Source organism: Melitaea cinxia, chromosome 12 (assembly GCF_905220565.1).
Source record: "Melitaea cinxia chromosome 12, ilMelCinx1.1, whole genome shotgun sequence".
Taxonomy (NCBI): domain Eukaryota; kingdom Metazoa; phylum Arthropoda; class Insecta; order Lepidoptera; family Nymphalidae; genus Melitaea; species Melitaea cinxia.
Window position 1 is genome coordinate 15,586,964 of NC_059405.1, and position 16,356 is coordinate 15,603,319.

The 16,356-nt window shown below is 33.3% G+C and overlaps 1 protein-coding gene and 1 long non-coding RNA gene across 2 annotated transcripts in view; one reads left to right on the forward strand and one right to left on the reverse strand.

The window, feature by feature from the left end:
* Nucleotides 1-6,719, forward strand: part of LOC123658501 (integrator complex subunit 7) — a 25,881-nt gene extending 19,162 nt beyond the window's left edge. Inside the window, exons 15-17 of the mRNA XM_045593904.1 lie at nt 1,574-1,652; nt 2,106-2,300; nt 6,599-6,719. Coding sequence (XP_045449860.1) covers nt 1,574-1,652; nt 2,106-2,300; nt 6,599-6,655 — 331 coding nt within the window. The 3' untranslated portion in view covers nt 6,656-6,719. The remainder of the gene's footprint in view (nt 1-1,573; nt 1,653-2,105; nt 2,301-6,598) is intronic.
* On the reverse strand, nt 2,064-10,630 carry LOC123658502. The gene is made up of 2 exons (XR_006743894.1): nt 10,540-10,630; nt 2,064-2,263 (listed from the first exon to the last, which is right to left on the reverse strand). It is a non-coding gene; the product is annotated as an uncharacterized LOC123658502 (long non-coding RNA).
* Between the last annotated feature and the right edge of the window lie 5,726 nt (nt 10,631-16,356).

A 16,356-nucleotide genomic window follows, 5' to 3' on the forward strand; every position in this document is an offset into this window, starting at 1 on the left:
AATTGTAAGCACGATTGCAACGATACTACTAATTTGACTAAAGTATCATGTTACAAATCTTTAACTGAAGTGGTATGTATCCACAAAATCATTTATAAATGAAGAATCTAGCTTCTGTAACGTGACATTCTTTGGGGGTCACTGAAATTATAACTGCGTAACAAAAAGAAAACTTTAACGAACATTAGGATAATTGGCAGAATCAAAAAAATTGTTCCCAATTTTTGAAAATAAATTCTTTTAACTTGACTGACTATAGAAAGGGTATAAATACCTTTATTAGGTTTAAGAGCCATTTCACAATTTTACGCTCTGCAAGTTTAGGTAAATTTGGTCGCATCGCGCGAGTCGTACGAGCCGCGCGATCTTTGTGCTAGCACGTATAGTGTGACAACCAAAAGACCATCGTGATCATTTTCTGATGTATAATAAAAATTATAACTATGGTATAAAATGTTTTTTACATAATTAATTTGTTAAAAATTTCAAGTATGTTATATAACAACAGTCAATAAATTTAAAATAAAATTAAAAAAATCAATTTTATGAAACAATTTTTTTAAATTGATTTAGTTTTTTCAGTTTACGAATGAATCTTATATTTACGATATGAATAAAAAAGCATTTAATGACATCGACACCGACAAACATATTAATTAACAAATAACAAGACAAACAGATTGAAATGCCTATTTGTATTGATAGTGTGAGAAAAGAAAATTAAATTATACATTTGTTTACAGAAATTATCATTATATTATTTTACAGTCATTTTCGTAATATGTTTATTTTATTTATATTTTATTATGAAAGTATCAAATGCGTTTTATCCGCTATAACAACAGGCGCTTGGTGCGTGTGAGCGAAAGAGACGGCTGCGCAGAATTTGGCGTGGACCTTACCTCTAAGAGCGCTAGCGCTCGACTGATTTACCGGGCTTGATGCGTGGCAATATATACTATCTTTTTATTATTTAATATAAAATGTATTAAAAATAATTACATCTTTTAACTATTTTTTTTTTTGTATTCCTTAATGATGTAAGTTTACTTTGATGAAGATAGTTCGTTAAAATTTCTTAGTTTTCTAAGAGAAATATCGCTTTTAAGATTGTACTTATTTGGAAAATATTCGTAACTTTAAATTTTTTTTATCGTTTAATAGAGATACAAATGGAATAAAAATCTATGATAGTGGACAACAAAATTATATTCCACATATTATGATATTTTTTTAAAATGGTTTCAACGTAGAAGTTATTGAAAAGTAGGACTTCAAAGTATACATTGCGACCGTTTACCCAGGGAGGAGGCTGATGAAAAGGTTAATAATTTATACACATAATATAAATCAAAATTCTGATCTGACTATGGACTACAACAAAGGTTGCTCTATTATATTTCAAGAATATAAATTACATTATTGCATCCAACACTGAGATTAACGACGTCAAAATATTACAATTTCGCGGATTGTTACCGATTTTTGTGAAATGGCTCTTAAGTAGTTTCGTCAAAACCAAAGGATAAAGAGTTTTTTGTTTTATAAAACTTATATTTAAACATTTTTGCAGGAAAAGAAAACCAACACGTCAGGTTAAGGGAGTGCAAATCACCGTCACGGCGACGCCCCACCCGCGTACTAACGAAAAGGTATACTGGATGTATATATTTAAAAATTTCATTATCATTTTTGAATATTTCTGTTTGTTCCTATCTCTAGTTCATCTCAGCTCTATTATCGCATTATTTACCTCATATTTGACACCCAGAAATTTTCATAATCATATTACTAAAGCTAACTTTATTAACCTTTTAAAAAAAAAAAGAAAAAAAAGTGTGTGTTGACTCTGATATGCGACTGAAGTTAACTCCTTAAGATTGATTGATTACCGTGACATTTCGATGTATCTTTATCTCTTTGTTGCAAAAAAAAAATCTTAACGTCAGCCTCACACACCATATTATTACACTTTCTATATTTTTTCACACCATCATATCGTTTCTGAAGGAGTAAACTACAAAAAAAAAAACTTATAAAAATTCAAAATAAAACCCATTCCATCAAACCACATTACTAATAATTAAAAGCAGCGATCGTTCCAGACCGTCGAGCTGACGAACATCCCGCCTGTACTGACCGCCGTGCAGACCGTTACTCCTGTACGTGATTTCTTCTCCGCGCAGCAGTTGGTCAGCGTGAACACGCCCGGACTGTACACGGTGGCAGTGGAGGCAGCCTTCGTGGATGAAAGAGGGGAACTCTGGCAGACGGGACCAAGGAATGCCATCGTTATTAAAGTAATTTATTTATCTATAAATTTCAGAACCTTCACCAGAATTACATGTTGAAAAAATTACAATTAATGTTAGGTATACATATAATTCCTCTTAAAGGCAGTTACAATGCGCTTTAGACGAGCAAGTCGTCCGACTACTCCAAAATGTTAAAAAGTTAAGGGTGTAAAAAATATTTTAAAAAATATATGCATACATAACAAAAATGTGTACATTGTCTATGGACATTGGTCATGGAGCATTGCAAGTATTTGCTGACCCTACTCCCAAAGGAGCTCTGGTCACCTTACTCACCACGGGACACAACACTGCTTGAGATTTATGTTATTTTGCTTCTGTAGTTACAATATATATTAATTAGAGATACCCCAGATTTGAATAGAAAGCGGGTTATATATCTATATAAAAAAAAGAATGTTGCTAAGCACGTAACTCGAGAATGGCTCGACCGATTCGGCTTTTTTTTTTGTATGTTCTTTAAGGATCGCGGAAGGTTTTAATACAAAAAAAAATCCTATTAACTTTTGACAGAACGAAGCCTGTCCGGGCAGCTAGTCGTATATAAAACATACAGTAAATATTGGTATTATAAGCGCTATGATCACGGTTGCACCGCTGTGACCAAGGCTCTTCCAATGGTACTAAAATATCGGGAACTCAAAATTACCCAAAAAAAATATGCCCCTTTTTCACCGACTTCAAATAAGTAGGAGGTTACTTAATTCGACCGTATACATACATATATATATATATATATATATATATATATATATATATATATATATATATATATATATATATACATCCAGATACATTTTTGGCGTCAAGCACGAACTGCGTTATTACGACGTCCCTCAGTTATGCTTACATTTTATATGTTTTTTCTGCGAATGTTGCTTATTTTTTTCATTTTAAATTCCGTGGGTTATATCAATTTCTTTAAATTTCTTTTTTGAGAATATTCTGCTTACAGTTGTGCCCAACCATTTATGAACCCCTTTCATGATACTTCTGTTATTGCTTCCTCCATATATCCATATAGCCTCACTTAATGCACCGATTATTTAGCGTCCTATATAAGTAATGATGAAATGAGTGAGAAGTAAGCTGAAATGCGACGTTGCCAGTTTTCTAGTAGGTGTGATCGTCTATCGTTAACTTAAGAAATAATTCTATTACGCTCGTTGAAATTTTAACATGTAACGGTCATAGGAACACCTCCAATTTTTCATCTTATAATAGCTCTCTTAATGAGTTGCAACATATATTTTATTTAGGCTTTTAACATTTTAATTATTGACGACGTAGCACATCATCAGAATAATAATATAATAAATAATTATTTATCGTTATGTCCATTTGTTATAAGTATTCTTTGCCGGTTCGCAGGTTATGTCCACTTTCCTGCGAACCGTCAAAGAATAATAATAAATAATGTTCCTTATCCTGCCACGGATACTTTCTGTACATTGAAGATATTTAAAAAAAGTGATACGGTCTATGAATACAGGTTACTGAATCGAACATTTTTTTTATATGTTTGTATGTGTCGTTGTGTCTTCATCACGCCAAAACAGCTAAACGGATTTCAAGTAATTTTAGAACATGGGTAACTGGGCATCCAAGAATACGAGGATATTATTTTTTCTTCTTCGCTGACGAATCTTATAGGTTAATTAAGTTTTATAGCCACAAATAGTTGTGCTGCCTGCTTTTACAAACAACATATTATTATCATTTTCAATATAAAAATGTCTCACGGCTAAAATATTTTTATACAGACTAAATAGTCAAACTACTTAACTCTATTTCACTAGAATGATTTACCTAAGTCGTCGTCTGGCAAATTTAAACGTCGTCAAACAATATTTACTTATAAAATATAAAGTATATCTTTTAAGTAGGTTTCTAATTTTTTTTAAGTGGATAACAATAGTTTATTAAACATTATACATATTTACAATTCACAACTTAAGAACTAAATATTTACAGATAGTTTTGGTATAAATCATGTCCGCGTGGAATCGTGTCAAGAATGCTGACAGCATTTTCTCGTTGAATCGCTATGCCGATTCTCTGGGCAAAAAAAATGCACTAGCCCTCTTGTCACCAGTGGAGGCAATAAGGCGAAGAGTTGTCTCATTTAAAAAAAAATTTAGCACTGCTACTCCAAGGTCCAAGTGTTTCGACTGCAAATGGCACAAAGATGTAATTTGAAATTAATGACGAATACTTGTGCCGTTTAATCGTTTCAGCTTTTTCCGCTGTGGCTCCCGCTTTTAAGGCTGTTTCCCTGACATGAGAAGGAGCAAGTGTGTCAACGCAGGTTGCGTCCCACAAAAGCGCCCGTCCCCTTTCCCAGGGAACCAACGTCAATCCATCAGGTCTCTTGCCATCATTGCGACTAATTCCAGTAGGCTCGATAAGAGCAGGAACGTCGATGGTGGCAAGAGCTTTTTTATGGTATCGTTTAGGGAACCGTGGCGGGAAAACCTACCTGAACTCTTGTTACAGGAAAGGCCGTCCGAAAGAATCGACCTCTTTTCCGCACGGAGATCTGTGTTCAAAGCACAGTGGAGCTCCCAACCGGAGACCGAGAGCAATTCTAAAACTTTCATTGTCTAAAAGTGTCCCAAAGTTTTTTGACGGCATTGCGTGTAGCCTGGATTGGGTCAAAAGCCAGAACAGCTGCAAAAAAACTTCGTATCCTTAATAACAGTATGCGTCAAACTAACGTCCGTATATGTGTTACGTATTGCGTAGCCCTTACCTTATACACGGACGTCGTAAATCTGTATACCTACTATTCGAACCACTACATATTCGACGTCCATGACCAAACCGTCACTAAACAAAAAACACAAATTTTCAGTAGGGGCGCTCAGTAACCAAATAAAAAATCATTGCAAAAATGTATTAAATGTAACAGAACCTTTGTTTTTTCAGATTCAAAGACTGCTACCCAGCCTGGCTTCCATATTCATGCAAAAAAGTATAGAAAATGTATATCTAATATATAAAATTCTCGTGTCGCGGTGTTTGTAGTTAAACTCCTCCGAAACGGCTTGACCGATTCTCATGAAATTTTTTGTGCATATTGGGTAGGTATGAGAATCGAACAACATCTATTTTTCATCCCCCTAAATGTTAAGGGTAGTCCACCCCTAAATTTAATTTTTAATTTTTAGATAAATTATTTTATTTTTTATTTTATTATGATTTGGCGTTGAAAAATACATACAACCCTATGTTTTCACCCTTCTACCACCAACCCCTATTTTAAAATAGCGTTTAGCGGCAAGACAACGTTTGCCGGGTCAGCTAGTTAACTTATAGAAATATTTTTATTTTTATGACAAAATAGTGTCACTTTTCCGTTTAATATGTAAATTCAATTCGTAAATTCGTTAAAGCCTCACTTTTTCCTTTTAAGTGTACTTTTATTTTATTTTACTACTTAAGCAGTATTTTGCAACCGAGAGTCAAATAAGCAGCGACACGTGCGTAGCAACTGTTTTTAAATGATTTGTTTTGACTTAATTGAATATTTCAAAACCTTCAAATACAGTCAGTTTGGCAACGTCGCAATAGGACGTCAAATAATCGGTTGTATCGGAAGAGTTTTAGCAGAGTATACGCTCTGTCGATATACGCGCTAGACTAGCGCTGCACCGTTGGTACGGAATTTCGCGGAAGTTTTAGTTATACAAATGCAAATGTCTCAACGATTTTTTGGCTTCCGGCGATTTTTGTTGTACAGGTAGCTAGAGCTAAAAGGACTAATGGGACATCGATTAAAAAAGTGGCGTCCGATATGCGGACGTCTAAAGGAGGTGGACGCCAGTTTAGATGCATTTCGGCCCATGTGGGACGCCTAATTATTAGCAGGATGTATATATATATATATATATATATATATATATATATATATATATATATATATATATATTCGGGGATAACTTCGTCGTTTATGAACCGATTTTGACAATTCTTTTTTTGTTCGAAAGGAGATATCCCAAGGGTGGTACCATGAAACCAGGATCTGATGATAGAATCTCAGAGAAATCGAGGGAAATCCTCAAAAATCGTAGTGACGATTAGTGCGTTTGTTATTTTTTTTCGTCAACTTACATTGTTGTTTATTACTTGTCGAAGTAATTGAAGTCAGTTTTTTTCGTTTGCTAGCAAACAATTATTACGTACAATTCATAGATATTTTATGTGTATTTATTTTTTAAATATTAATTAAAACTGAAGTTTTATTAATAATGTATTTACATATATTTATATCTATTTTGCAGGCTCACGAAGATCCGACCACCAAAGGCAATACGCAAACAACAAGAGGACGATTTTAACTAAGAAATACTTTATTTTGTTATGTTAATTAATTACGTATTTGATATATTAAATAATTGTATACCTATGACACCATGTTTTATTGACAATTTTATTAATTAATTTATTTAAAAAATATATATGAAACTAAAATTTGCGAGCTACCGGTTGTTGACTTCACTGTTTGCGACCACATCGCCCACAAAGTATAGGTGGGTCAAAGTTGGCTTTCATCAAAACGTGGCTTGAATTTTAAAAAAACAACTGTCAATGTCAAATTATGAATGTTATTTCTCATTCGATTCTGCAAAAACGCAACGATAAATTCTCGGGAATCCATGTTGTATTAAGTTTTACTCCAATTCATGCGAAATATTCACTCACAATCCCACAATCACAATCACAGCTGAATGTTTTCACATGGTTTTCACCATGCCGCCATATTACGGGCACACAACTGACACTTGATAGCGCCTAAATATGCGTTCCACTTATAAAATTCGCTCACAACGCGCGCGGCGCTTTTTTAGAATAGGAAGTAGACTTCAAAAACTCGAAATATTGCATAATCTTTTGTACATTTTCAGACATTCATTAAAAAAAATATATGCATATTTTCAAAAAAATGAGAACACGGGGGCATAGCCGACGGCTTCTTTTTTAATAATATAATTTCTCTTTTCATAACTACAATAAAACCGTATTTGGATGCGGTTTTCATTGTAACACTGCAAACCTGGGCTAACGAAGGGTTTAGCTAACAAATAACAATGATAATTATGGTAAATAATTATGTTGTTTGTTTTTTTGTATCAAATTAAAGGGCTCAATACAAGGATTTCAAAAAAGTATATTATGATTATTATTACCGCAATACTAATAAAAAAATACAAAAAGAAAGTTTAAAAAAATTAGGACTGCTCATTCCCATGTCTATACCAAGCAAGCTGTGAGCCGCGCTTCTTCCTCGCCTCCTATGCGAAAATCAACTTCGAGGTTTACTCTTTCTAATATATTTTTTTTATAATTTTCGGAATACTCTGTAAAAAGCTATGCATGGTCAAAACGTAAAAAAATATAGGTACGTGGTGACTTTAGAACCTCCTCTGTTTTTTAACCGACTTCCAAAAACGGAGGAGGTTCTCAATTCGACTGTTTTTTTTTTTATGTATGTTACATCAGAACTTTTGACTGGGAAGAGCGATTTCGACAAATTTTCTTTTAATGGAAAGGTGGTGTGTGCCAATTGGTCCCATTTAAATTTATTTGAGATCTAACAACTACTTTTCGAGCTATATCTAATAATGCGTTTTTACTTGACGCTTTTTTCGTCGACCTACGTTGTATTATACCGCATAACTTTCTACTGGATGTACCGATTTTGATGTGATAATCTTTGATAACGCGTAGTTACTTGACTATTTTTTCGTCGATCTACGTTGTATTACTCGTCGATGTAATTGAAGTCGGTTTTTTATACTAAATCTTTCACTGTTCAAGCTTCTCGACTTATGAATTCTATAGACGTGTAAAATCGGTTTCTATTTTTAACCGACTTCCAAAAAAGGTGGAAGTTCTCAATTCAACTGTATTTTTTTATGTATGTTACTTCAGACTTTTTGACTGAGTGGACCGATTTCAAAATTTTTTTTTTAATCGAAAAGTGGTGTGTGAGATCTAACAACAACTTTTCGAGTTATATCTAATAATACGTTTTTACTTAACTATTTTTTCGTCGACCTACGTTGTATTATACCGCATAATTTTTAGTGGGTGTACCGATTTTGATGATTTTTAATTTAATTGAAAGCTGATTTTTATCGTGTAGTCTTATTTAAATCATCGAGATCTGAAAACAACTTTTTGAGTAATCTTTAATAACGTGTATTTACTTGACTATATTTTCATCTACCTTTGTTGTATTAGATGTCGATGTAATTGAAGTCGGTTTTTTTTTCGTTTGCGAGCAAGTCGAAATCGGTCCACCCAGTCAAAAGTTCTGAAGTAACATATATACAAAAAAAAATACAGTCGAAGAAAGAACCTCCTCCTTTTTTTGGAAATCGGTAATAAAATCAATCTGATACGTATTAATATTTTCTCTTGGTGTACAATAAAGTGTATTGTTATGTTATGTCATGTTAATCAACCACTCTTTAAAAAAATTGAATCGATTACGTAATTTGCCTAACTAAAAAAACATAAATAAAATAATAATTGAAAAATCCGCCTTCGTGATTTTTGTAAGTGTACATGTACATACATAAAGTGTGAAATTTTTGTGATTTATTTAGCTATCCACTACACTATGAATACACTACGAATATTTTAAGACCAGCGACAAAACTTTGAAAAAATTAACAATGTGTTATAGTAATATTACCAAAATACCTAAATTACCTAAACAAATAGAGTACCTGGATGTCTCCAATAACCCCATTAAACGTATAACATTAGATGATTTTCCATATCTATATCCACTTATTTTCTTGAGAACATTAAAATTAAATAATTTGGAGATTGATGAAATACAAGAAAATGTGTTTTTACCTTTATACCTCATCAATTTAGAACTGGAAAATAATAAGAAAAGTGTTCAGCAATTTAACGTTTGGTCGACAAATAATGTCGGATACATATGACTTTAACATTGCTAATCTTACCTTAAAAGGCGGGAATTTGGCCACACTTGATGAAAGTTTATATGTTTTTTTCAAAAGGGTTAAGAGGCTGGAATTACAACAGAACTCTTGGAAATGTGACTGTGATCTCGCTTGGATACGCTACTTACCTATAGACCCAGATTTAATTAGAAGATTTGAAGTATGTTCCACCATCATTCTTAAAAAACTTTTAATTTTTAATTCATGTTTATATGATTCTAATCAAATAATACGAGTAGCAAGTAAGGTACCTGGGTCGAATATGGCCACCTTAAGGTTTGTTATCCTTTTTTTTATAATAACAAAGCTAAAATAAGCCAGTTTTAACATTTGTTCATGAAGAGTGGCTATTTGTCTTTATAATTAAGGCAAATAAATACAAAGATTATAAACAATAAATAGTATTTTAAGCAGTTTAAAAAAAATAGAAATTAGCCATATTTCCGACGGGGTAGGTTAATATACACATATGTGAATGTGAAAATACCCACATATGTGAAAATATTTATTGTGTGTATTTACTTGTTTAAAAACCACTATTCACTACTAAAATTGGATATTATATTTTAATAGTGTTTATTTAAAAGGTATTCTTTGGACGACATTCATTACAAAGAAAGAACTATTTAAATATTTAACAAGTAATGTAAATCTAAAAATATCAACAGTGATATTTAAACAATAAGATAGAAAATCAACAAAAAATTAAAAAAGAAAACGTAACATTCGAGATCCTTCATAGATTAACGAGTTCATACAAATTTGTCAGTATGTTATTTTGTTAACCCAACGCAGTCTTTGTGGACATACGTTTTTAACCGACTTCCAAAAATCCTGTGTGTGTCGTAAGAGGCGACTAAGGGATAACACAGTTCCACTACCACCTTGGCTTTGAAATACACAGGCCAAAGACGGGCAGCAGTGTCTTCGGTACGACAAAGCCAGCCCTGCGGGCACTAACCCGCCTGCCCAGCGTGGTGACTATGGGCAAAACACATAAGTTCACTCCATTTTTTGGTGCGAACTTGTGAAGGTCTATGTCCAGCAGTGGATTGTATTAGGTGTCACAATGCTAGCAAAAACTTACAATACTCCTCAAAAGAAATGCTGGACCGATTTTTATGAAATTTTTTGTGCATATCGGGTAGGTCTGAGAATCGACCAACATCTATTTTTTCATACCCCTAAGTTTAAGGGAGGGGGATTAAGGGTGTTAATAACATATATAAAAAAAATGATACCCCCAGAAACAAAACCCGCAGAGTAGAAAGGTCTCTGGAAACTGCATCAATGGGCTAGACTGTACAAAGTTTTCCACCATCACATCTATTTAAATATAATAATATATATATAATATAATAATAAATATGCATTTTGCATGCTAATGAAGATAAAATAACATAACAGGTTTAAAGTCCCGTGCTTAGGTAAAAGGCAGTAACCTATATTTACTGCTTTTTAGAGTTCCGTACCTCAAAAGGAAAAAACGGAACCCTTTCGCTTTGTTGTCCGTCTGTCTGTTAAGACCATATTTCTCAGGAATGCGTGGAGGTATCAAGCTGAAATTTATATCAAATACTCAGGTCTATTGTCTATTGGAGCTGTAAAAAAATCTAACTTCTAAGCCAACGCAATCAAAAGATACATTTTTCATTCATTGAGATAAAAACTACCATATCTTCCAAGTTAGACAAAATTACAGATGCTTACAAAATTTGATAAAAATTGATTCAGTAGTTTCAGAGCTAAATACAGATAGCAGCGCCACCTACCGAGTCCAATTTAGACAAATAATTGTGTTTGCTCGCAAACGAAAAAAAAACCGACTTCAATTACATCGACGAGTAATACAACGTAGATCGACGAAAAAATAGTCAAGCAACTACGCGTTATCAAAGATTACTCAAAAAGTAGTTATCAGATCTCAATAAAATTTATATGTGACCACATGATAAACATCAGCTTTCGATTAAATTAAAAATTATCAAAATCAGTACACCCAGTAAAAAGTTATTAAGGATTTTCGAGAGTTTCCCTCGATTTCTCTAGGATCCCATCATCAAATCCTGGTTTCCTTATCACGGTAACAAACTAGGGATATCCCCTTTCCAACAAAAAAAGAATTATCAAAATCGGTATATCCAGTAGAAAGTTATGCGGTATAATACAACGTAGGTCGACGAAAAAAGCGTCAAGTAAAAACGCATTATTAGATATAACTCAAAAAGTAGATGTAAATTTTATTATTTAATTTATTTATAGTAAATATTTTGTTAGATCTCAAATAAATTTAAATGGGACCAATTGGCACACACCACCTTTCGATTAAAACAAAATTTGTCGAAATCGGTCCACCCGGTCAAAAGTTCTGATGTAACATACATAAAAAAAAAATACAGTCGAATTGAGAACCTCCTCCTTTTTTGGAAGTCGGTTAAAAACTACCCTATCTCCCAAGTTGGACCAAATTACAAATGGTTAAAAAAATTGATAAAAATTAGTTCAGTAGTTTCAGAGTTACATACATTTAAAATTTTCATTGTTAACGCCCATCCCCGTAATCTTATTATTTATTTATTTAACACTTTATTGTACACCATACAAATAAAATAAGCAAGCAACATTAGCAATAATTTGTAGAAAAAAAAATGTAATCCTTATTGGGCACGGGTTATCCTAAAATCCGCTCATCGTACATTTCTACATCACATATAGGAGATTCGTACCAATTTTTGGGGTCGATAGTTTAAAAACGGTAATTTCCATTGTTAACGCCCCCTACAATATAATAAGTAATGTGAAATTGCTAGTTAATACCATTTTTATTGTATGCAAATTAAATTAAAATGCGGTCTACGAATAAGATCAATTTAATCATTAATAACATAGGTAAAATGCACCCTAATATATTATTTAACATGAACTTTTTGAATAGCAATAAAGTTCAAATTGACTCTACATTTTAGTTACAAACGTTTGTATGGGAAAAAGAAAAAAAATTGGTAAAATTGGTCCAGGCGTTGTTGAGCTTACGAACACATTTTACGATTCATTTTTATATATAAGATTTAAAACTTTTATTATAAAAATGTTAATAAAATGTTGTGAATGCGACACAATCGCGTAACAAAAGTGCATCAAAATACAATCAGCGACGTACCGCCGAATGCCGACCAAGCTGTTTGGCTCTATCAAACAATATCATTAAATCATATTATTTTAACATATATAAGGCTATTTATTTACTTGAAAAATGTAATTTTTATTTCAATTTTCTGATTTAGATTTTTATAGTTTACTACCTTTTACTTAAGCACGACAATATACCTATGAGTTCATCACATCGGAAACCTTGTAACACGGCTATTGTAAACAGCTTGTTTGTTTAATAATAATATAAACCTCAATAGCTTAACAATAATCTAGAGATAAGAATACCTATGACTCTAACCCTGAAGTCAGACACCGATTTATTACATTATATTATGAATGTTATGTTAGTAATGTACACCTATTTATTATGTAATATTATATACATTTGAAGTGCAAGTTTAAAACTTAAAAATAATATCTAGGTACTGGTTCCGGTGAACGTTATACTTTTTTTCGTAAATGTAATAAAAAAATCTAGTTACTTTTATACAATCTTTCCTTGCTTTAACGAATACAAAAAAAAAAACGAAATCTCCAATTTGGTGTTGAAGCGATTTTTTGGCATGACATTTGGGCAATTCATTTTTATTTCAACGACCCTAGTATAATGTGATTGTCTGTGTCGGGGCTCCTAAAAAGAGAAACATAAACGCCCAAACCACAACAGACACCTGAGTAGCTTCTCTATACAAATATTTGTTATGTACGGTGGTCGAACTTGCGTCCACCAGCGTTTCAAGCTGCTATGTTCTGCACAAATGCGTTGTTGTCAATTATAGGTATAGATCGATTATTCATTTATTCAGTTCGTGTTTTTTTTATATCACTAGGTCGGCAAACAAGCGTACGGCTCACCTGATGGTAAGAAATTACCGTAGCTTATAGACACCTGCAACACCAGAAGCATCGCAAGCGCGTTGCCGACCCATCCCCAATCCCCCCAGGAGCTCTGGTCACCTTACTCACCATCAGGAACACAATACTGCTTGAAAACAGTATTATTTAGCTGTGATCTTCTGTGTTATTCATAACTCAATGCTAGCAAGATAAATGAGTCTCTGGCTATGGCTTTATGTGCTTGTCTTTGTGTTAGGTAATTTTAAAGGCTTTTTTTTATATGACTGGGATGGCAAACGTACGGTCCACCTGATGGTAAGCAATTACCGTAACCTTAGACGCTTTCATCACCAGGACCACCACAAGCGAAGTTAGGTACCTACTAACTTTTTGTCTGTCTTGAAAAGTTTCTAGTTCTTTACAATTTTAACACTTAGCACAGCAGAAGACTGTATCCATTTCACCATTGATTTAAGATTTATTTTTTCGCAATTATATTTACGTTTTGTAAGTTGCTACATCTTGAGCAGACTGACAGAAAAAAATAGAAAAGAAATAAACAACAATATAAACATATATATTATTAAATAATTGCATTGTTTAATGAGTACGTTATGCGTGGTACATAGAATGATAGAAAACAAAGTTCATTCTATAAGTAGCTATGAAAATAACTCTGACAACAAACGATGAGTCATTAAACTACGTACCTAATTATTCATACAACATAACATTGTTTTAAATGTAATGCAGTCAATCTGTTTTATCGTTTAAACTAATAAATAAAAACACATTTATCGACTAGTCCGTTGGCACAGTTGGCAGTAAACCTGCATTCTGCTCTTAGGGTTTTGGGTTAGATTCCCGCCTCAAGTCTGGGTGTAATATACTCGTATTTATATATGTAATATTTACATGTCTATTTATCGCAAAAAAATGTAGTTATATCAGTCGGGTTTTAGAACAAGAATTAAATTGCTTATCTTATTAACAGATGACCGTGTTGTGTGTGTTGAAGATATTCCTTTGTTAACATATATATAAATCTATACAAATAAATAAAACCGGAGTGTCTGTTTGTAATATTAAAATAACAACTTTTTACTAAACGCATATGGATGTATACACGGTACATATGCCAGAATGATATTTTTTACAATTTTTGTCTGTCTGTCTGTCTGTCTGTTTGTTCCGGCTAATCTCTGAAACGACTGGACCGATTTTGACGGGACTTTCACTAGCAGATAGCTGAAGTAATAGGAGTAACTTAGGCTACTTTTATTTTAGAAATATTTTTATTTTGTATCACTGCGAGCTGGACAAATTTTTTTAAATTCCACGTGGACGAAGTCACGGGCACAGCTAGTTTATTAATATAATTATCTTATAATAATGTAGGTAAATTTATATTTTCAAATTAGCGTCGCCATCTCATCTGTATAATAAAAGAATTTTCGATTTAAATGTTGAAGACTTTATTTGTGTTAAATCTATTTCAGAAATATCGGATAATTATATGAGATCAGTATGACGCTAGGATACCTGTTATACGCACTCAGTATATAAGTGTATAATCTATGATACGCACTGTTGATACTCGTGACGATTTCATAGATTTACGTGTTTCTGTACCAGCCAGCGGCTTCGGTGAATAGACAGAAATATTATAAGAAAAATCTAAAGTTATGACGTCATGTTTATGTATTTTTCTACTGAGTGTAAATTATATACCTACTAGCTGTGCCCGCGGCTTCGCCCGCGTAGAAATCAGTGCGTCACAAAGTTTTCCCGGCAAACTTCCAGTGAAACTATTATCGAAATCGGCGTAGCCGTTCCGTAAACCTTTTTCTCCAAGCCCTCTCTCCATTGGTGAAATCGCATGAAAATCCGTTCAGTAGATTTTGAAGGAATCCATCACATATACTTTTGGGGACTTTGTTTTATAATACACTAACTGTCGCCTGCGACTACGTCCGCGTGGTTATGAAGATATGCATTACTATTAAGATGTTTAACGCAAATAATTTTTTTATTTCAGTCACTTGAAATGCTTATCAAACTGAGTAACTTTTTAAAAGGCACAATTTAGTATAATTTAATAGTTGTTTTTATAAAACCTCTCTATACACCACATTTGTAGTTTTATTTTCAGGCTGTATATGTTTCATACAAACTATCAATCCTAATTAAACCCTCTTAGCGGTGGAATATCGCAAAATCCGTTCTTAGCGGACGTCAACTAACTATAATCTACCTCCCTGCCTCATCTTTGTCCATCCTGGATGGATGGACCATCCAGCGGTTATTAAGTTCTCGTGATGAGCGAGTCAGTGACCTTTCTCTTTTATATATATAGATTACGGTGCATTATTTGACACCTTCTCGCTATCTATAGAGCATACATTTTAAATTTCAAGTCTTTTACTTCTAAAACATAGGACTTTCATACAAACTTCCAACCCCCCGTTTTACCCCCTTAGGGGTTGAGTTTCGCAAAACCCGTTCTTAGCAGATCTCTACGCCCTATAAGGAGCCTTCCTGCCAAATTTCAAGTTTGTAGGTGTTATAGTTTCGGAGATTTCGTGATCAGTGAGTCAACCTACCTACCCCCGTTTTAACCCCAAAAAGGGGTTGATTTCTAAAGATACATTATTTGGACGCCTTTTCATCATCTATAGAGCATGCATTTTAAATTTCAGGTCTCTTATTTCAAAAACATAGGACTTTCATACAAACTTCGAACCCCCGTTTTACCCCCTTAGGGGTCGAGTTTCGTAAAATCCGTTCTTAGCAGATGTTTACGCCGTATATGGAGCTTTCCTGCCAAATTTCAAGTTTGTAGGTGTTATAATTTCGAAGATTTCGTGATCAGTGAGTCAACCTACCATCCCCCGTTTTAACCCCAAAAAGGGGTTGATTTCTAAAGATACATTATTTGGACGCCTTCTCATCATCTATAGAGCATATATTTTAAGTTTCAAGTCTTTTACTTCTAAAACATAGGACTTTCATACAAACTTCCAACCCCCCGTTTTACCCTCTTAGGGGTCGAGTTTCGCAAAATCCGT